Below are 22,289 nucleotides of genomic sequence, written 5' to 3'. Positions count from 1 at the left end.
GCCACCTTCCTATTTAAGACTTACATTGTCAATTTGTCATCATTCTGTTTTTACTTTGTAATGCATTGTATACTTTGCGTAGAAATGTGAGAGGCATTTGACAGACTTCTTGCATTTCATGGCCTTTTGGCCTCACTGTTTCCTTTTTTGTGTGTGTGAGTTTGGCATGTTTTCTTCAGTTGGCAAAGTGTGATCTGGCCTACAGAATCTTACGTCTTCTAAACCTGTTGCCCTTTAAGGTATCACACAAAATTCCCTTTGACAGCTTCAGTCTCTCAGGCTGTTGAACCAAAGCAGCGCTTAGCAGCCCGCTAGGCACTTGAAATTCCTTACGTGTTCAGGAACTAAAGCAGGCAGCAAAATTGTGAAACTTCTTATGGGCAGCATTCAGGCAGACCAGTTGCGTGCCTGCATGACCATTTATTTTTGCTGCCTGCCCCAGCTTCCAGGCCACTTGTCTGCAGCAACAGGATTGCATTTATTTGGGCAGTCACAAGATGGCTTTTAAATCTGCACTCACCTAATCCAGGAACTATTTGGATTTCCTCATCTAGTTTTGTGGAAGTATAGCCCCACGTATTTAAAACTCTGCAGGATTAGATAGAGAAGCACTTATCTGGGCAGGGAAGCTCTGTATGAACGTCTCTGCCCTTGCCTCTGCATGGGATTGGGACTTTTTGATCTATCCCAGAGAATCTGAATCAGGACGTGTTGCTGTCTATATCAAGGGGCAATAAGGTGTGTGTTGTCACGCTAAAACCAGAGGAAACGTATGATTGTAAGATATTTTGGATCCTGCTGTTGAAAAGCGGGGTAATGATGGGGGGTTTTTTTGAGGGGGGGGAGAGAATGTACAGCCATGTTTGCCATATTTCTTATTATAGAATCATAACTGGGGGAAATGCTTAAGGCTTATGGAGAGCGGGGATCACCTAGCCATAGAGGAATGCCTCCTTGTATCACTGCCTGAATCTCCATTCTGAGAGATTCAGGGGTTGGGAGGAAGGCACTCCAAGCAGTGATTCATGCAGCAAATTGTTTCCCAGGACGAGTAATTCTTCCAGGTCCTGCACTGAGACTGAATCACTGATTCATTCCTATCCAATGTCAAGTCTGATTGGAAGAAGGCAAAAGAAAAGGGGGGAAATTCTGTTGTAGGCACTCCCCTCCATAATTAGGTGCTTTTAAGATCACAGAACCGTTTAATTATTTCTTGTATCCAACTAGTTAGCAGCAGGCTGCCCATGGCATGCAATTGTGGCATTACTAGCACATGGCTAAAGCAAGCCTAACTTCCTCTACCTTGTCTTTTTAAAACGGTGCATCTTTTTCCCCTCCAGGGTGGAGCAAATGTGCATTCAGATCAAGGAAGTTGGTGACCGAGTCAACTATATCAAGCGCTCATTACACTCTCTAGATACTCAGATTGGCCACTTGCAGGATCTTTCGGCACTCACGGTGGACACTTTGAAAACATTAACAGCACAGAAGGCTTCAGAAGCAAGCAAGGTCCATAATGAAATTACACGTGAACTGAGCATTTCTAAACATCTGGCGCAGAACCTCGTTGATGACGGTCCCCTAAGATCTTCCATGTGGAGGAAGCACAGTATTGGCAATGTATTTGGTTCCTCTTTCCCCCAAGGAGGCCTTGAAAGTAATAATGCTGTACTGTGCAACATTTCTATGCAAGATGAAAGAGATTCTGGACATAAGATGACTGATTTCCCCAACAGGAATGAACTCAACTTTCCAGAGGCAGGTTCCTCTGGCAGTGCCTTAATCCCAAGAGCTCTTTCTCCTCCAGAACTTCGTCAAAGAATACAGGGTACAGACTCAGCAAAGAGCAGTAATAAAAGTAAAAAGGTGGGCAGTTCCTCAAAAAGCATGCCGCATCAAACGTCCCCAACAGCTAAATTTTTTGTTAGCACTCCTTCTCGACCCAGTTGCAAAAGCCAGTTAGAAACTGCAGCCAAGGATGAGAAGGCCGCCGACACAGATAACACTGTCGAATTTGGTGCATTTGTGGGTAAGTATAGCCGACTCAAGCAGGAACTTCCTAAACTTGCCGTTGGTTGCTGTAGTTGTCCTGCTTCGCATTCTGTATGTCTTGCTGTCAGCTCCCAAGCTTGCGTTGGAGTAGAGGGATACGTTAACCATGCTTTTGTCGATAATGAAAGTGACGATGTCGCAGATGGCTGCATGGACAAATGGAATCTCTACGTCTCTTCCGACACAATGAAGAATAGTGCCACCAATAAGTTACAGCGGTCTTCTACTAATGAGAACAGGAATGAGATGAGTGAACATCTGAAAGGGGCACTGAGTGTTGAAGGACTCCCCTACAGCACTCAAGAAACTGCACGAAAGAACCAAGCTTTATGTTCCAGGACCTTTACACGAGTCCAGAAACTGTGGATCAAATCTAAATTGCAAGGTTTGATTTGTCAAGGATTGTGTGGTACCTTGGGTGGATTCGGGCTGCAGGTGGCCCTATGGGGACTACTGTGGTGCTTTTTAACTCTTCAGTTCCTTCAAACTATACGAATGGTCTCTTCTTTATTTAAAGTGTAATTTCTTTTATCAATCTGTCTCAATGGATATTTTTTTTCGGGCTTGGTTATTGAAGAACAAAGAGATCTTAATCATAAAATTTGCAGGTCAGTGTTTGTAATTCAGAGGAATCCTACTCTAGAAACTGATTTTGGAAACACATTTCCTCTACTGTCTATTCCATTCACGTGTAATATTTAGCATGTGGATATTAGGAGGGTCTAGGAATACCTCATGAGAACAGTCCCTCTCTCCCCTGCTGTGCACAGGCCTTGACCAGGCTTTCAGCAGCTTGTTCAATGGTCCACCACAAACAAATGCACATATATCTACATTGTGGTTATGGCTAATATTTCTCCCTTCCAGTGTTTGTCAGTTTTACCCGTAATCTGCTTTTAATCTTTCAATGCAAAGAATTCAGGATCACTAACCAGAGAGATGAATAAACAGTACCTTGTCGTGGAAGAAATGATTTGGTGTTGGGATACAATGTCTTGTTTTCTAATATAATCTTCATCCTTTGGCCTAATAGAATGTTTGGTTCAGGAAAGCAACAGCAGTGTGTTTTGAGATGTGCACACAGTGAGGGATCATGCTGGCTCAGCAAATTCTCTTGGTGTGTTCACCCACTTGCTATTTGCATGTTGAAATTTGATGCTTGTGTAGGGCCCAGTGCAACTGCACCGTCACACGGTGAGTAGGTTCTTGGGTCTGGGCCAACAATCTTTCGGCTCTGTGCTCCAATTCAAATCGGGCATCCGACATGCAAAAAAAATACAGGGGGCCAGCTATATGTGGGGATGGGAAGCTTTAGCATGGCAGACCAGCAGAATCCCAATTCCCCACGGTGTATATCTCTATAAACTTGAGGCTTATGTATTTTATGGTGGATCAGTGTGTCAGAGAGAGAGAGTGCAGATCCCATGTTCCATGTTACTCAGAAATTTGTTTTCCATGTATATAGGGGTGAAGATTATATATTTAAAATACTGTCATATTGAACTGTGCTTTTTCTACTAGCTATTTAAAATTCTAGTATCCATGCCATAAGTCAAATATTCATATTTGGAGCCTTGAAGTTTGTTTGTTTGTTTGTTCTTTCACCCATCTAATTCACCCATCCTCAGTGGGTGGTTTCGCTTCAGGACATCACTGCACATGTTTATGTAGGAAAAGCAATAGTTCTTAAATCTAATCTGCCATAAATACATTTCCTTTGTAGTTGTTTTCTGGTTTTTTTCAAATTCCAACAAAGTGCTGTTGGGAGTTAAATGTTTAGGTGCTTTTCTCTAAAATCTGTATTATTATTTTTTTTTTTTAACAAAAGGTCACAGAGACAGCATGGAATTACAGAGATTTAAGGACACCGAACTTAAGAGCAAAGAAAAAAGTGATACAATTGAGGTAAGCCAATTCTGCTTTGCCAATAAATAGGAAGTCTTTAGTTAGCTATGGCAGGCAAAGCAGCTGGGTTGGGGGGGAGGCGGGGGGTGTTGTGAGAGCAAGCCTGAAGCTCTTTTTGGGCTCCTTGACATGCTTGTAGATCAGACAACACTCCAGCAGCCAACGTATTGTGCAGGTTAATTACTGTGTTATGGATAAATTTGAATAGTAGTGTGATTGTTTCTGTCACACTACTGTTGAGTCCAAGTCTAATGATATGACTATAAATTGCTTCTCACGCCTTTGAAAATTGTCTGCTGAAGTACTGTAATCTTTTAAGTCTATTGTAGAACTGGAGGAGTTGAAAAGTTCCTTGGTTTTCCCATTTGTAATGTCTGATCTGTGCCCATTCATTCTTTTGTGTAGGGACTGTCTTAACTAGCAGAGGCTTTTCGGAATGCTACAGTATGGGTTATAGGCTGGTATACACAGTGTGTATGTGCAGAGCTGTCTGGATGTTGTAGTTTGTGAAAGCAACAGGAACCTTGGTCAAGGAAGAGCTTCTAGATCAGGGTTAAAAACCTTCAAATGCCTGCTCAAAAATGTTGTTTTCAAATCTAGGGCATTGCTAACATCTAGGGTAGAGATTCCCAACCTTTTCTTTCTTTGCTTTTTGATCCTGAGGGCACCTTTAGAAGAGTGACACAAGGTGGTGGGCACAAAATCAAAATGGCTGCCTCAGAAGGTGGAACCAGCCACTAAGGAGACAAATTTGTATAACTCTAATAGTAAGGGATATATGCAACCTGGCTGATGAACTGAAGTTTGTCATGAATTTTGGCCAGTTCATGGTTCACAAAGCAATGTTCATGAGGTTTCCAAAGAACCTCCATGAACTTCCACAAATTTTGATGTGGTTCATGGCAATTCATGAGCAGAAAGCTGCAGTTTACTCTTTCCTTCTGCTCTTCACAAAAAACAGCTGAGCGGTAGAGGCTCAGCTGTTTGGTTTAAGTGGCTTGGAGCAGTGGTCACTGTTGCTACTGTTTTTGAAACCCCTGCTTTCTGCTTCCCGTGGCTTTTCACAGAGAGCAGAAAGCAGGGGTTTAAACCTTAAATCAAGGATGTCAAACTCATTTGTTATGAGGGACGGATCTGACATAAATGAGATCTTGTCAGGCCAGGCCATGTTGGGCTGGGCCATTTGTGTACCTTTTTAAGATTAGGTAGCAGAGATATAAACTTTATAAAGGACATAGACAAACACAATTAAAGTTTTGTAATTTTTTTTAATTTAAAACATGCTTAAAACATTAGCACACATTGGTCTTAAAGGTGCTTTCTTTGTATCTCTCCCATGGGATTCATGGAACTGGGCAAAGGAAGCTCTAACTCTTTCCTTCCTTTCCCAAGGGAACAGGAGGGGCAGGAGCTTCAGCCAATAGAAGGAAGAGAGACTTGGCTCAGTAGCTCTGCTGTGCGATTGAGAGAGTCTGGCAAAGCAAGCTATCCCTCCTCCCTCCCTCTCCAAGGGAGGAGCCTCAGTCAATGGAGAAAATAGAGGCTTTGTTCTATAGCTCCTGTGCGATTGAGCAAGCCTTGCAAAGCAATCTGTGATGCAGAAAGAAGCAAGAGAGAGGGAAGAAGGATCTCCAGTAGCCCATCAGAAGGCCCTATTGGGCAAAAGCTCCACCTGGCCCCATCCCCTTCCCGCAGGTGCCATGTTGGGGACCCTGATCTAGTGTCTCTCGTTTGTGGGGAAAGTACATTTTGCATTTTTAAAATTTGTCCGTCACAAATGACAATGAAATGAAGTTTCATTTCAAGAAGAAATAAATTCTGAGAAGTCCTTGATTGTACTTCCTTTTTTTAAATAGGAGCAACAGGAGGATTTCAGAAAAGCAATTTTAGAAGGCATGGAGACAACAAGGCAGCAGGTAGAACCATGGCATTTGGGATTCTTATGCACCATGTCCGTGAACATAGGCAACACTATTCACATGTCACCTCTAAAAAGAATCTCTCTTGAATACTTCGATAGAGTGATGGCTGATAACATTTTTGTCTGTCTAACATGCAGGGCAGTAGCGGCACTGAAGGCAGCCTGAGACAGGTCAGTTCATGTGGCGGCTTCACTGAATACCATCGAAGCTTGATAGCCGGCCGTTCAGAGCAATGTGAGTATTTGCAGGAGCTCTTTTAGTTTTTAATCTCTGGATTTTGTAAACTGGGTTCTAGTGTAACAGTAATTCTTGAGCAGAAATGCAAGCTCTTCCTGTGTCATGTGTGCTTATGATTATTGGTTTGGGGTTTTTTTTAATTTTTAAAGTAGGGGTAAAGTCATCTTCTTTCTTGAAATATTTTTCCTCCTTAATACAGTGCTAGGTTTCTCCCATGTCCTGTCCTCTTCATTTCTTAAAATAATACCTTGCTCTGCAGGATCCTTTGAGCTCTGTCACCGTAATAAAATTGCACTGTGTTTATTTCAGAAACAAGCATGCTTTTCTGGAATGCACAATGAATTATGAATAGTGTTGCAAGGCTATATCACACACACCTTTCTCCCAGAAAATTGGGACCCCAGACAGATAATAATAAAACCAATACATCATTTAAAATATTTTTAAAACCTTTAAAATAGTCAGCAGTAATACATTTTTAAAATTCTAAGCAAAGCCCCTCTGTATGTTTAAAGAGGGAGGGTTGCGGGGGGGGGGGGCGGGGTGGTTCATTAATGCTTTAACTAAAGAGGTTGCATTCTCTTTCCAGCATTAGCCACCCATGCATATCTGAGCCATTGCTTCTCTCTTCCTGATGCTCCCATCAGTTTTAGAACAGGTTTACCAGGAGACAAGGGGAGAGGTGTCTCAAGTGAAAATGTGTGCAGTTTTTTGGCTCTTGGCTTTATTCTTAAATAAAAGCGTTTTGTCTGACACTTTCTTCAGTGTTTACTGGAGCACTGGTAACATGCAAATTTATTCAAATGAAATTGATCTACTAAAAAGCTAATTCATCAGTTTTTTAAACTTTTCTAATTGCATAGCAATCCTAATTCCGAATTCAATTTCCTAGTGCACAGTAAGAGCAGAAAGACATCAGTTGAAGAGTCTCCTCAGGCAGATTCTAAGGCAGCCTTACTCACGGTGAGAAACATGTAATATTACTTCTGTGGTGCTCCTTTTGCATGTTCAGTGTGAAATCAGGAACCTACAAAGTTGAAGCGGTGGTAATGGAAAGAAAACAGTAGGTGGAGTCACATAGTGTTGCATGTTGCACCTTTGTACAAATAAGTTGCCCTGCAGAGAAGGCCATCTCCAAAGTGGCATGTCTCTTTTGTTCATCCTGAAATTCCTCTGAAGAATTTGTTGGGCACATCTTTTGTGTCCATTTCTTACTGCCTAATAGGAATGTGGTTCTAAGCAAATTGTATCATGATTCAAAATGGCAGCAGTTTGCACCTTCTCTTCTTGGTTTTGAATGCTAATGGAGTGGTGTTAGGGTTACTCCACCGGCAGTCTGTGTTGAGCCTGGGATTGCTGGCTTCCTTCTTTGCATTTCAGTCAGGAAACTGGTCAGGTGGGCCATTCATGTGATATGCAGTAGTTTAGGGTAGGACAGAAATCTTAATGGACTACATGATGATTGCAGTTTTAAGGATTATTAACTCATATTCTTGCTCAGATCTTCTTCGTGGTCTCTGTGCATCACACCAATGGGAGAGGCGCCGGCGCCGATCACGATCGGTAACTTCAAAGCCGCGGATTTCCGCGCCCCCATCCCGGTGCGCATGCGCAGGCACCCCCCCCCACCTACTGCGCACGCCCAACGGGACAGGAGCGGACATCCCACCAGTTCTCTTCTGACCGCCGTTGAGATCAGTCGATCTTTCCTACGGTCGGTGGATTACATACTTCAGCCTTGCGGGTTTTTCCAGTGCGGACTCTTCTAGCGTTATCGCCTTCTTCGTCTTCGTGAGTGGGGTGGAGTGTGATTTTGTTATTTTCTTCCTGACTCTAGTACCCCTTTTCCTTCCCTTCCTCCCCCCCTCACCCCCACGCTTTTCGCGTATGGAAAAGCGCTGGGGCTTCTTCAAGCGGTGCAGACAGTGTGGCAGCAAAATCGCCCCTCCGGACGGCCACACTCTTTGTTTGTTGTGTCTGGGTGAAACACACAAACCGGACTCCTGCACCCACTGCGCGAGATTTTCTCGGCAGACCCGCAAAAACCGAGCGGCTCGTCTTGCTGCGGCCCTGGTCGAAAGGGCGCTGTCTCAGAGGAACATGGCGTCATCGGAAAGCGCGCCAAAATCCTCGATGTCAGTGGCCGATACCGACAAAACCTCCCTCGATACCGATCGCCCCCTGAAAAGAGCGGGCTCGGCATCGTTATCGGAGACCTCTACGCCGGCGAAGAGGCCCAAGGAGGATACGGGAGCCTCCGCGGGATCGAAGAAGAAATCTGATAAGCAGAAGCATAAGAAGGTCCCTGTGACTCCTTCACCCACGTCACCGCCTGACCTTTCGGCCCCGATCCTGCCACCCTTAAAATTGCTGGCCTCTCCTATCCGCCATCGACCGAACCTGCCGCTCGAGTCGATGTCGACGCAGATTGCGATCTCCTCCGACTCCGACCGAGATCTGGATTCGGCGCAGCGCTTGGTGAGAGACGACAGTCCTTCAGACCTCACCCAGGAAGAGAAGGAGGGCTCTCGGGATCGATCTGAGAGGGCTCGTCGAGAGCGATCCCGCAGCGCACAGAGAGTCTCCCCGTTAACACTGAGACGGGTGCCGCAGCTGGACCAACCCAAGCCCCAAAGGGACCGATCTCGGAGTCCTCGGTACCGACGGGACCGTCGCCCTTCGAAAGAAAGATCCCCGGAGGACCGGTCTCCTCGGGGACACCGAGACACCTCCCCACGACAGAGAACACCGCCACGGCTGTCATGGGACCAAAGGCAGTGGCAATACCTCTACGGGTCTTGCCCGATGCCATCTGTCTTCCCTTGGTTCCCCCCTCGGCACTCCGAATGGGACCAGCGCTCGGAATCCTCATACTGATCGAGGACATCGTATCGCCCTCCCAAACGCAAGCCATCGGCGTCGGTATCGAAGCCTCTGGTCGTGGAACCAGCCAGAAGGAAGAAGTCTTCCCCCTCTGATGAAGCCGTGACCCCGGTACCGATTCGAGACCGATCCACCCAATCGGACCAGTCAGAGTCCCCGGAATCACCGAGATCCTCGGAGGGTTCGATACAGGAGGAACAGCTGTCCTCAGAGGAGCTTTCCCCCCCCCCAATAAGGTTGGGGAAGACCAGCCGATCTTCCCTTCGGAAGACTTAAAGTCCTACGGAGACCTGATAAAGAGGATGGCTCAGTCCATAGCATTATCAACAGTTCAACCCGCACCTGTCGTTACCGATAGTGTATTCGACATCGTTCAAATGGATACATCTACAGCTGTAGCGCTTCCATTGACCACGGTGATGTTACACATCGCGAAAGCTTCATGGGACAAGCCTGCCTCCACCCCTATTACATCGCGCAGGCTTGATCACATGTACCGCATTCAAGAGTCCTCAGCGGACTTCCTTTTTAACCACCCTAGGCCAAATTCAGTAGTGGTGGCTTCTTCCTCCAAGGCCAGAAAGACCCACGCTACCCCTCCTGACAAGGAGGGCAAGAAACTAGATGGTCTGGGGCGAAGATTCTACAGTCATCGTCCAGGCAGCAATCCAAGCGTCCATGGTCAAAAGCGTGGAGCAAGAAACCCTTCCTGAAACAATCAGGGGATCAACAATGGAGGCCCAAGACCACGGCCCCCTTTACCAAGTCCCAATATGGCGCAAAGGCCAAATATTCCCCTACCTCCTCTCAGTCCTCCAGGCAGAAGGGGAATAGACCGCCCAAACAGGGCCTTTGACTGCCCCCCCTCCCCTTGTTGCACCCCCACTTTTTCTTCAGACCCTACCCGCCTGTGGCCCTTCTTCCGAGCATGGTCTTCCATAACATCAGACCATTGGGTACTATCGATAGTCCGGCTGGGCTACCTAATCGAATTTCAACAAGAACCACAGTTTCCAACATTCGTCTACACTACCCCATCTTCTACCCTCCAAGAGGAGGTCAGGACTTTGCTCGAGAAAGAGGCCATAGAACCGGTCCCTCCGGACCAGGTACGGCTGGAGTTCTACTCCCGCTATTTCACTGTCCCCAAGTGGGATGGGGGCCTGCGACCCATAATGGACCTTCGGGGACTCAACGACTTCATACCGCACCAAAAGTTTCATATGACGTCCCTATCCAGCATACTCCCGCTGCTGAACCCGGGAGATTGGATGGCCACGTTAGACCTCCAGGATGCATATTTCCACATAAGCATCCACCCGGCCCACAGAAAATTTCTAAGGTTCGCCATTGGGACTTCACATTTCCAGTACCGTGCGCTCCCTTTCGGCTTGTCAACAGCTCCAAGGGTGTTCACAAAGACTATGATAGTGGTGGCAGCCCACCTCAGGTTACAGGGCATAGCAATATACCCGTACATCGACGACTGGCTGCTGGTGGCGGGCTCCGAAAGCAACCTTCTACAGCATATTTCCACCACCCTCGACCTCCTCCAACAGTTGGGGCTGCGGGTGAATGTAAAGAAGTCCTTCCTCCATCCATCCCAAAGGATCCAATTCAGTGGAGCGATTCTGGACACTCAACAGTGCAAGGCATTCCTCCCAGAAAAGAGGGCACGGGACATTGTGAACTTAATCTGCACCTTCCAGTCCAGCCGGACCGTTACGGCCCTCCAGATTCTGCGTCTCCTAGGACTAATGGCGGCAACGACTGTGGTTCTGACATTTGCCAAACTTCGCATGAGAAACCTCCAGTTGTGGTTCCTGCAGCGCTTCCGCTGCGGGGGTGGACTCACCGCGACGCAGGTTCTCCATTCCTCCGGAGGTTCTGGCGTCATTGACGTGGTGGTCTTGCAAGCACAACCTGCTGCAGGGGGCACCGTTCCACAGGCCACAGCCTACTGTGACTCTGATCACAGATGCATCCCTATGGGGGTGGGGTGCACATGTCAACGGTCTTTGCGTGGGCAACAGATGGCCCAGGGACCACGGGCACTACCACATCAACTTCTTGGAGCTTCTGGCGATTCACCATGCCATCCTTTCCTTCAGGCCTCTGCTGGCGAATCGGGCAGTGGCGATTCTCACAGACAACACCACAGCACTAGCCTATATCAACAGGCAGGGCGGCACGGTGTCTCGCAAGCTGTGTTTCCTGGCATTGCAGGTGTGGCAGATCTGCATGGAGATGAACACTTACCTCATTGCAGCTCATCTTCCGGGCGAGCAGAATGTGTGCGCAGACTTCCTCAGCAGGGGAGGTGCGTCCCTGCACGAATGGGAACTGAACTGGACCTTCCTCCAGCCGGTCTTCCAAGAGTGGGGGACCCCGGAGATAGATGTCTTTGCTACCCGCGACAACAGAAAGTGCGAGAACTTTTGCTGCCGGGGTGGGAGAGATCCCTTGTCGTTGGGGGACGGCCTGCTGCTTCGCTGGGACCGTCTTCACCTGTACCTGTTTCCCCCGATTCCGCTCATCACGCGGGTGGTGCAGAAACTATACACGGAGCGCCCGCGGGGAATTCTGATCACCCCCTGGTGGCCCAGACAGCACTGGTTCGCCCCTGTGCTTCAGCTCTCCGAGGGCAGATTCCATCATTTTCCAGGGGTGCTGGATCTACTCTCCTCCCAACAAGGCAGGATAGTTCACCATGACGTCCCGCATCTGAAACTGACGGCGTGGAAGCTCGGATGAGCGAGCTGTCAGACAGGGTGCAGCACGTCATCCTTAATTGCAGAAGGGAGTCCACAAGGAGGTCCTATGCCTACAAATGGGCGCAGTTTTCTAAGTTTGCCTCAGAAGGGGGCAGAGACGCAAAAAAGGCGGGCCTTCCTAGCGTCCTTGACTTCCTACTCTCCCTACTGGACAAGGGTCTTACTGTCTCCTCCGTCAGGGTCTACCTTGCGGCCATCTCAGCCAATCATGAGCAGGTCGAAGGCCGGTCGGTGTTTTCTCACCCCACCACTTAAAGGGTCTGGTGCGGCTGTACCCTTCCGTTAGGGCTCCTACGCCTCTCTGGGACCTACCGGGGGTTTTGGAGGCTCTTGTGGGAAAGCCCTTCGAGCCTATGGCTACGTGCTCCATGCAGCTGCTTTCTTGGAAAGTGGCATTCCTGGTGGCCATCACGTCAGCACGCAGGGTTGGAGAATTGACGGCTTTGTGCTGTGACCACCCCTATTTGCAGATCAGTCCAGAGGGGGTACGCTTACGACCAGATGTGACCTTCCTGCCGAAGGTAGTGTCTGCCTTCCATCTGAACAGAGAAATCTATCTTCCAGTCTATTTCCCGAACCCGGCCTCGGATTTGGAAAGACGTCTTCATGCCCTTGATGTGAAACGGGCAATCTCTTTTTATCTGCACAGGGTTAAATCTGTGCGCAAGGACTCTAGACTCTTTGTCTCATATGCCAAGGCCTCTATAGGGAGGAGGATATCCTCACAGAGGCTCTCCAAGTGGTTGACAGAGACAATTAAATTGTGCTACTTGCTAAGGAAGCGACCTCTGCCAGGGCCTATCAGAGCTCACTCCACGAGGGCAATGGCCACCTCAGCTGCGTTTATGAAAGGGGTGCCCTTGCGAGACATTTGCAAAGCAGCTACCTGGTCCTCCCCGCATACGTTCATCAAGCACTATGCGTTGGACCTTCAGCGGAGACAGAGTTCGTCGGTGGGCAGTGCAGTCCTGCAGTCGCTCGCCTGTTGACGGACCAGGCAACCCTCTTCCAGGTATGCGATGAGCTTGCTATTCTCCCATTGGTGTGATGCACAGAGACCACGAAGAAGATAAACAGGTTTCCTACCTGTAACTGATGATCTTCGAGTGGTCATCTGTGCAGTCACACTACCCGCCCACCTTCCCCACTGCTGCGGGTCCGTCTCCAGGGCTCCTGCAGCGGTCAGAAGGAACTGGCGGGATGTCCACTCCTGTCCCGTTGGGCATGCGCAGTAGGGGGGGTGTGCCTGCGCATGCGCACCGGGACGGGGGCGCGGAAATCCGCGGCTTTGAAGTTACCGATCGTGATCGGTGCCGGCGCCTCTCCCATTGGTGTGACTGCACAGATGACCACTCGAAGATCATCAGTTACAGGTAGGAAACCTGTTTTTTCACTAAAATGATTATGTTGACGTACTTGATCTCTGCAGTCACTTTGGGTGAGGAACACAATGATTTCTTTTGATCAACAGATTTTTTTTCATGATTAAGGGGTTTTTTCCCATCAAGAAAAGGTGGGGTACAGAAGGGGGAAAAAGAGGTAGGGACCAATACATTTATCAGAAATTTTCAAATAATATGAATAATTACATGCAACAAGTAAAATCAACTGTATTAGTAAAAGTACATGTTGTCAAATGCAGAAACAGATAATAAAATATCATTATTACAATATTCTGAGGTGAGTTCTGTTTTTAAAGGAATAGGCAAAAACTTTCAAAATAGCAATGATTACATCTTTAATATCTTTAACAATTAAACAAACTCCTGCACTAAGTCTGAATCATCCTCAAAACCTGGAAATTATTTTAAACATTTGTCAGTTTTAAGGTCTTATTCTTGCTAAGTATTTAAATGCTGGTGAAATGCTGAATAAAAAGATTAAAACTATAATTATTATCTACATTGCCTTTAATAGATCAACAGAGCAATGTTGAGAACAACTTGAGGAAAAATACCACCACCAAAATGGTGGCACTGTAGTTCTAAACCTAACAGTTAGGCAATGGACTGCATAGATGTAAAACTTCAGGGTTTTTTTCTTATAGGACTGGGTACAAGGCCGACCTTCATACAGCAATCAGATGTAAGTAAGACCCCTTGATATTGCAACTGACTGTGTTTGTTCAGACCATTCTGCCACCTTTACTGTGCCTAAGATTACCACATCGGTAACTTTGAATTCTTTTGTTAACACACACAAATTGTGAGAGAGAGAGCACAAAAACAGAACTTAAACATTAGAATCTGCTAGTTTTTGATTTAAAATGATATTTGAAATTTCTGTCATTGACAGGTCTTCTGAAGAAGATGCTCTGAATGGTAAGCAGTTTGGTAGTAAGGTGACACATTTATTACATTTATGTGAAGTTATTCAGTGCTTTGTTGTAAAGCAGATGTTCTTGGAGCTTTTTGTAATGTATTTAGATAGGATAGTTCTGTCCAGTAAACTTACAATCGTTAAAGCATTCTGTATTCTGTGAACAAGTCTGTATTTGTTAATGGTAAACACAGAATGGCTGTTTCCTTTTTAGACATACTATATCATTTTTCTAAACATAGAATCATAGAGTTGAAAGCGACCTCAAGGGTCATCTAGTCCAACCTCCTGCATAATGCAGGAGATTCACAAGTACCTCCCCCCCACACATACATCCCCAGTGACCCTTCTCCTAGCTCAGAAGATGGGGGGGGCGGGGTGGAGGAAACCTCTCCAGGTTCCCTGGCCAAATTGGCCTGTAGAAAAATTGTTGCCTGACCCCAAAGTGGCGAACAGCATTTCCCTGGGCGTGTAAGAAAGGGCCACGAGAACTAAGCACTGATGCAACATCTTAGAAATGTAATCATAACGTGTATGTAACTATATAATAGTTGCTTGGTCTTCTTTTAGGTATTGCTTCCCCTTTCAAGCCCATCATGGATTCCACCTACTACTATTCAGGTCAGTATCTTTAAGAAGCTACAAGTCATGATAATAAGTGGAAACAGCACATTTCTGTAAGGTAGCAAAAATAATAATCACAGTGAAATAGCACTTTCATCGTTTCACATGTATTGTCTTGTTGCAACCTTGACAACAGCCCTGAAAAACAGGCCAGTATTGTTATGAGCAACAATGAAAGCAGCTCACCAAAGTCCATATAGTAGGTTTGCTGCAGAAACAAGATTTGAACCAGGGAGCCTGCCGGATCACTGTTGTGGTAGCTGCTTCACTAACCCAGTGCTCTGCAACATTTTCTTTCTCCTTTCTGCAGCTGTTGAAAGAAATAATCTGATGAGGTTGTCACAGAGCATCCCATTCACCCCTGTGCCTCCAAGAGGTAAGACGGCTAACTGTAAACACTGGCTTTCAAAGGTCAGGAAGATTAGCTCCTTGACTGCGAAAGCCAAACATGAAAGACTTGTTCTTCACAGCTTCTAAAAATAGTCTGTGGGTTGCCAGAGAATACCAGGAATATATTATGAAAAGACCCACTGGAAATGGTTTCTTCTACATCTTGTCTTCTCACGTGCTTGTCCATAACTGCCCTAAAACACCCTGATGACAGTATACTCTGAAAGTATTTTATATCAATTGTGACAAAAGCATCCATTAACAAAATGGTCACTGGAAGAGGTAGAATTCTAGCAGGAGCTCCTTTGCATATTAGTCCACATCCACCTGATATAGCCAATCCTCCAAGAGCTTACAGGGCTCTTTTTTGTAAGCTCTTGGAGGATTGGCTACATCAGGGGTGTGTGGCCTCATGTGCAAAGGCGCTCCTGCTAGAATTCCACCCCTGGTCACTGGTATGGTGTCTAGGGTAGAAAGTTGCATTTTGACAGCTCTAATTATTGAATCACATGGTACACCCTCTTCCCACTTTCAGGTAGCTGTGTCTGATATTTGTGTCCTCTGCCATTACAGGAGAACCAGTCACTGTGTATCGTCTTGAAGAAAGTTCTCCCAACATCTTGAACAACAGCATGTCTTCCTGGTCTCAACTGGGTCTTTGTGCCAAGATTGAATTCCTGAGCAAGGAGGAGATGGGAGGAGGTTTGCGACGAGCCCTCAAAGTGGTCTGCACCTGGTCAGAGTATGACATTTTGAAGTCGGGCCATCTTTATATCATCAAATCTTTTCTACCTGAAGTTATCAATACTTGGTCAAGTATTTACAAAGAAGAGACAGTGTTACATCTCTGTTTAAGAGTAAGTTGCTTTCTTGCCATCAGAGGGATCAGGCACAATTCATCTGCTTGTTGGTTTCTTAAAGTGCTACTGAACTCAAATCTAACAATTATCTGCTAGAAGTTTTTGTGTCAGTTTCTTTTCTTGCAAGAGAGAGAGAGTGAGTGTGTATATACATCTCTGTAGCAGAATGAGGCAGCTACCTGTATCTTCAAGGGCTAGTATTTTCGTCAGGGCCAAAAGCAAATTTTGGTGTGCAAACTGACTCTCTTCCACATGATAATAGTAGTAACTGCTTCCCAGTTATGAAGGAGACACACTTCACTATAGCATTATGTACAGATGCACAAACATTACAATGTACAGCATGAGCGCTTTCACACACTTTCAATCCACTTCAGCAATTGTTTGCAAGTGGATGTTGCCGTTTCACACAGTAAAATCCAGTTGCAAAGTGGATGGGATATGGATTTGAACGTACACTATTCAGCATGTGTGAGAGCATCTTATTTTTTACCTATGTATCTAAATTTGGAATGCAGCCCAGAGTGTGGATCAGACAGTCTCCACAATGATGCCATATACAAATAGTGGAGTTCCTTACAAAACTGGAGGAAACCTCCCCCCAGGTTTTCAGTTAAAAAAAAAAAATCCAACCCCAAGTTGCTACTTGAGAAGCAGTGGTTGCTTGGCCACAGAAGTGTCTTACACAAAAATGTAAAAGAAGAGTAGTCCCAGAGAAGGTAGTCCCTGTAAGATGGAAAAATTACTGCTGCAAGTAAATCCTTTTTTGCCAAGTGCAGATTAAAATTTGGCAGGGATGTCTGAGGCCAATTGAAGTAATTTTAGCAGAAGTCTCTGGTCCATGAGCTTTTACTTTGCGCTCCTCCCTCCCCCCACAAATCTCATAGCCTCAACCTTTTGTATGCATGAAGATGGAAATACAAACATTGTAATTATGTAGAACAGCGTTCCCCAACCAACCTATGAAATGCCACCCAGAAGTAGGTTGCAGACCAGCCCTCCTTAATAGCTGCCCTTTCCCTTTCCATTGCTCAATTTTGTTTTTTGAAAATCAAGATGTGACCCTGGAAACAGTATCTTCCATGCTGTATCTTACTTGCTATTCTTTTCTTCACTGCCTGTGCATGTTGATAAAGTAAAATGTGTCCTGATGGTTGTAGTTTGAGTTCCTTAGACCGTTGGGGGTTGGGCGGAGTAATGGAGAAGCAGAGGGTGGTCAAAGTCTGGAATGGAACCACCACATGCAAAGGCTGGGTTTGTCAGAGTGCCACTTGCTGGGGGTTCATTTGGAGGCTGCTGTGGCCTTTGTGCAATGTTTGTGGGTTTATGTAGAAAATGGAATGTTGAACTAGATGGGTGCCAAGGTCATAGTTCACCCAAGAGTGCCTGTATGGGTGCTAAGAAACCTGAACTAGATGTGTACCAAGACACCTTGAGCAGATGTGGACTTGTGGATCCCTATACTGAAAAGGCTGCTATAGAAGAAGTTAACATAGCTCAGTTCTCCTTATTTGGAGTTAGCTTCGTTCTCCTTGTTTGAAGGCCTGTGGGTTTTTTCCCTTTATCCCCAGGAAATTCAGCAACAGAGGGCTGCACAGAAACTCACATTTGCGTTCAATCAGATGAAGCCAAAGTCAATTCCATATTCCCCAAGGTAAGTGCCATAAAATCTTTGACAGTGGACCAGAACAAGGATCAATCAGCCTAAGTATTGTAAAAATCCAGACAGTGATGTTTCAGTAACGACATTCTCATTTTGTTCAACCACTTCGCTGTGTATATTGGTAGGGATGTGCAGCTCAAAAAAAATATTACTTTTTGGATTCAGGGAGCTGAAAAATATCAGTATTCCTGGTTTCCCAGGTTACAAATACCAGTTTGGTATTAGAATCCATTTGGGGGCAGTGGGAGAATCCAGTATTTTCCAGCTATTTTCCCCTATGGGGAATCTTTCTCGGGGGCTGATTTTAAAGTGACTGGCATCAGAATTGCGGCACAGCTGCTGATGTGTGTCTTTAAATAAATCCCAGATTTCCAGTGAATTGGATGAAGAGGCCATCTTCCATTGATTTCTGTAGGGATAAAATGTAGAACCCAAGAATCAATGCTACAATGCAACCCAAGAATTGCCCAAGGCAAAACTGAAAGGACTTCTGTCGCAAGCCTAGCAGATGTAAAATCAGAGGATTGGCTGTCCTGGGGCTCATTGTTTGTATAAAGGAGCCAGAGTTCAACATAAGAGATACCACACTCCAGCCAGTGGTGTTTTAGAATTACCAAAGCAGTCAGTAATCTGCTTGCCTGTGAGTAAGTTCTTCCTAATGTTGAGCTGGAAACTCTTTTGATTTAATTTCAACCCATTGGTTCTGGTCCTACCTTCTGGGGCCACAGAAAACAATTCTGCACCATCCTCTATATGACAGCCCTTCAAGTACTGAAGATGGTGATCGTATCACCTCTCAGCCGCCTCCTCTCCAGGCTAAATAGGCCCAGCTCCTTCAACCTTTCCTCATAGGACTTGGTCTCCAGACCCCTCACCATCTTTGTTGCTGAAACTTCATGTTTGCTGAAATTTTGTAGGGCAGCAGAAAACCTAGAATGGTTTTACTAGGCACAGAATTTGAATTCCTGAGAATCTCCCAACATTGTTCTTGAAAATGTGCAGGCAACACCTGCTGAAAAGTCTCAGAAGCCAGTGTCATGTCTTTGCTCTTCCCCAGACCAGACCAAATTTTGTAAAATAATAAAGTGATAGAAGAAGCTATGCACAGTAAGAGGAAATGTATAGACATGTTTAATTTATACAATTCTTACAACTTGCAGAACCAAGCTCTTCTTTGGATTGGTATTTGGAGTAACCTGATGCAAAACTTGGTCATCATGAATAGATCTGAGTAAAACCTTGACCATCATTAATAGATTTGCTGTGATAGACACAAATAAAGTAAAATAAATATATCTGGCTTTTTCTACCTGGCTTTCTTTTTGGGCAAGGAAGAAAAAGCTATGATATAGCAGACTTATCTGAAAAAAATATGAAATGGCAACCTATTAAAATTGCTAGACTTCATTGCATAGGACTACTCTAGCAGGATTTTGCATTGTGTTCTCAAATTATCATCAAGAAACTAGATGGTCGTAAAATGTTAGCTGATGCAAAACACAGAACAACTTAGCTGGCGAAATGTTCAATTGATCCAGGGGGCTGGGGAAGGGGGCATGGAGAAGCCATTGACCAGGATAGGGCCTGAGATGTGTGAAGTCCATGGTGTGATTTGCAGGGTATTTATTTATTTAATTTCTACCCCGCCTTTCTCCTCACTGGGGACCCAAAGTGGCTTGCATTGTTCTCTTCCTCTCAGCCCTTTGAGCTAGGTAAGACTGAGAGACTATGACTGGCCCAAGGGTGCCCAGCAAATTTCCATGACAGAGTGGAGATTCAAACCTGGGCTTCCCAGATGCTACTTTTAACTACTACACCCTTTTAACTACTGAGCCACCAAAAGCCCTTCAGAAATGGGAGTTTCCAGATGCTGTTTAGTTGACTCAGTTCTGAAGTTCTCTCTGGAACTGTGGACCAGTCTGATGCAGGAATGGCTGTGGCGAAATGCATGAGCACAAGTGATTTGTAAAAGCCTCGTTAGACTCCATCTCTAAGTACGTGCAAATTTTCCAGTGTTTCAACCCCACCTCCCGCCGCCACACAAACATTTAGCAAAAGAAGCATAGACTAATTCACCATATTCCAATTCATACAAACATTAAGCAATATTTCCTTACTGGATTTTTCATCTTAGACCTTCACCTCCTCCCATTTGCTCTAAGATGGGACATATGGTCACCCCCCCCCCTCCATTTCATCCATATAAAAACCTCTGATGCAGTTGCTTAGGGACAGCGGCTGGCCCCAGATAAAAAAAATTAACAAAAATTTATTCCCGTGTGAGCTCTTGTGAGTCACAACTCCTTACCTTGTTGTGATACGTTTTCTCATCAGATTCCTGGAAGTGTTTCTCTTATATTGCCATTCAGCTGGGCAGTGGTTTGCAGTGGAGGAGTGCATGACAGGGGAATTCAGGAAGTACAATAACAACAACGGGGATGAGATCATCCCAACCAACATGCTGGAAGAGATGATGCTGGCCTTCAGCCATTGGACCTACGAATACACTCGAGGAGAGCTGCTGGTCCTGGATCTTCAAGGTAAACAGAGGCTTTGAGGGATGTAGCCACATCTTTTTTTTTTTTTGCGAACTGGAGTAGACACTACTGGGAAGCAGGGCATAAGGCACCCTGCATATTTTTCATAGCCAAAAAAAAAAATCCTGTAATGGTCGTAAGTTTTCTAGAGCAAGTCAAGAGCTGTAAAGCTTTGCCTCTTCAACAGAGCACCTGCTTTGCATGCCGAAGTTCCCATGTTCAGTCCCTGGCATATCCAGGTGAAGCATCCCCAGGTACTGGGAAAGACCTTTCTTTACTGCTGCCTCCAGAGAGCTGTTGCCCATCAGAACTGGCAATACTGAGATAGATGAACAAGCAGTCTTCACTGTCTGTCTAACTGTCTGTAAACCTTTATTAGGCATTTGTTCATAAGAATCCGGATAATAACAAGTAGGAGACAATACAATTATATTATAAAAGAAAATGCCATTTTAAACTATAAACATCTAAATTTAGTCTAAAAATCAAGGAACAGTTCTATCAGTACTTTGTTTCTTCCCTAACTCGATAAACCCAGAGCACCAGACCACTCAGTTGGATTATTGTCCACCAGTAGAAGCAGACAAGGAAATATTAGTATTAGTTGGAACAGGCATGCAAGCAGAGTGAAGACATGATGGTTTTAAAATTTAAACAGCGCAGATATTACTTTTACAGCCTCAGTTAGTACCAATACTGGGGGAGGGGAGAATATACTGAAAGGCAAAGATGGGATGGGATGGGAAGAGAAAAACTGAAGGGGAAGGCAAGGATAAGGCAAGGGAAAGAGAGAAGTAAAGGAGGGAAGGGTAGTCTAACTGGGTGTAAGGCAGTTTCATATGTATCATGTGTTCATAATAGGAGTTATGAACCGACTATCTGAGTGAACTGGCGTCAGCTGTTGAGCTGCCCAAAACTGTGATCACACTGAGGCAATAAGCATGTCATATTAGAGCGCAAAGAAAGGGAGTGGACCAAAAACCTCTGTGCCCTTTAGAAGTCTCCGCACAAAAAATGCATGCCTCAGGGAGACGCAAATGATGCATGAACAATGTTAACCGCCCTTCCTTTATGTATTAGATTTGTTCATGAACATTAAGATCTGTTGCTGATCATTAACTCACGGGTTTTGTTCCTTGTGAAGGTGTCGGTGAAAATTTGACAGACCCCTCTGTGATAAAAGCTGGAGAAAAAAGGTAAGCAATTCTAGTTTTTTTTTTCCTACCGCCCCAGAAGTCGTGAGACCATGCGCCCCTGTGACATGCACCAAGGTCACCCACCCTTCAATTTTAGCCCTCATATAGGTAATCAGGTGGCAGATGGGGCGTGTGTGAGATTTTTAGCTGATTTAAACCTTCATAAGCCACTAAATTTAGCCTACTGTTAGCGTTGATGAAATGAGGGCAGTCATGCCTTACGCTGGGAACAACCACTATTGCATTCCTCTGGGCTACTTTGATTATAACCTCATTTTCTTCTCACTAGTAACAGGAAAAGAGGCATCCATATATAGTGTTATGTAGAAGACCATATAAGGTATTTTGCATAGCTGGCTGGCTACAGAATTCTTAAACTCCTGCTTTCCTCTAAAGGTCAAGTGACATGGTATTTGGGCCTGCGAATCTAGGAGAAGACGCCATCAAAAACTTCAGAGCAAAGCACCACTGCAATTCATGCTGCAGGAAGCTAAAGCTCCCAGGTAACACCAGCAGGGCTGTGCTTAAGGAAGAGAAGTCTTGTCTTTTTGTAGCTCCATTTTGTAATGAAACAATTATTGTCTGTACATTCTCTCCATATAAAAGGTATTCAGGTTTTGCCAGGCCCCGGTTTTTCTTTACCTTTTCAGTCATTCAGGGGTGGTTGGGTGGGGTGGAAGGAGCCCCGTGGCGCAGAGTGGTCAGCTGCAGTACTGCAGTCCAAGCTCCGTTCACGACCTGAGTTCGATCCCAGCGGAAGCAGGGTTCAGGTAGCCAGTTCAAGGTTGACTCAGCTTTCCATCCTTCTGAGGTTGGTAAAATGGGGAGAAAGTATAGATGACTGGAGAAGGCAATGGGCAAACCACCCCATAACAAAAAGTCTGTCAAGAAAACGTCATGACATGGCGTCACCTCATGGGTCAGTAA

The 22,289-nt window shown here is 45.4% G+C and overlaps 1 protein-coding gene across 1 annotated transcript in view; it reads left to right on the top strand.

Annotated features, from left to right (window-relative positions):
- LOC132587527 (transient receptor potential cation channel subfamily M member 7) overlaps positions 1-22,289 on the top strand; it is an 89,135-nt gene that overhangs the window by 66,016 nt on the left and 830 nt on the right. Inside the window, exons 26-39 of the mRNA XM_060259812.1 lie at positions 1,341-2,437; positions 3,881-3,957; positions 5,814-5,873; positions 6,017-6,113; positions 7,009-7,079; positions 13,821-13,858; positions 14,069-14,094; positions 14,663-14,713; positions 15,027-15,092; positions 15,680-15,963; positions 17,538-17,620; positions 19,964-20,169; positions 21,311-21,362; positions 21,759-21,865. Of these exons, the coding sequence (XP_060115795.1) occupies positions 1,341-2,437; positions 3,881-3,957; positions 5,814-5,873; positions 6,017-6,113; positions 7,009-7,079; positions 13,821-13,858; positions 14,069-14,094; positions 14,663-14,713; positions 15,027-15,092; positions 15,680-15,963; positions 17,538-17,620; positions 19,964-20,169; positions 21,311-21,362; positions 21,759-21,865 (2,315 nt within the window). The remainder of the gene's footprint in view (positions 1-1,340; positions 2,438-3,880; positions 3,958-5,813; positions 5,874-6,016; positions 6,114-7,008; positions 7,080-13,820; positions 13,859-14,068; positions 14,095-14,662; positions 14,714-15,026; positions 15,093-15,679; positions 15,964-17,537; positions 17,621-19,963; positions 20,170-21,310; positions 21,363-21,758; positions 21,866-22,289) is intronic.

The sequence above is a fragment of the Heteronotia binoei genome, chromosome 19 (genome assembly GCF_032191835.1).
Source record: "Heteronotia binoei isolate CCM8104 ecotype False Entrance Well chromosome 19, APGP_CSIRO_Hbin_v1, whole genome shotgun sequence".
NCBI lineage: Eukaryota > Metazoa > Chordata > Lepidosauria > Squamata > Gekkonidae > Heteronotia > Heteronotia binoei.
The sequence above is the reverse complement of the archived record's forward strand: the minus strand, read 5'-3'. Positions and strand labels throughout refer to the sequence as shown.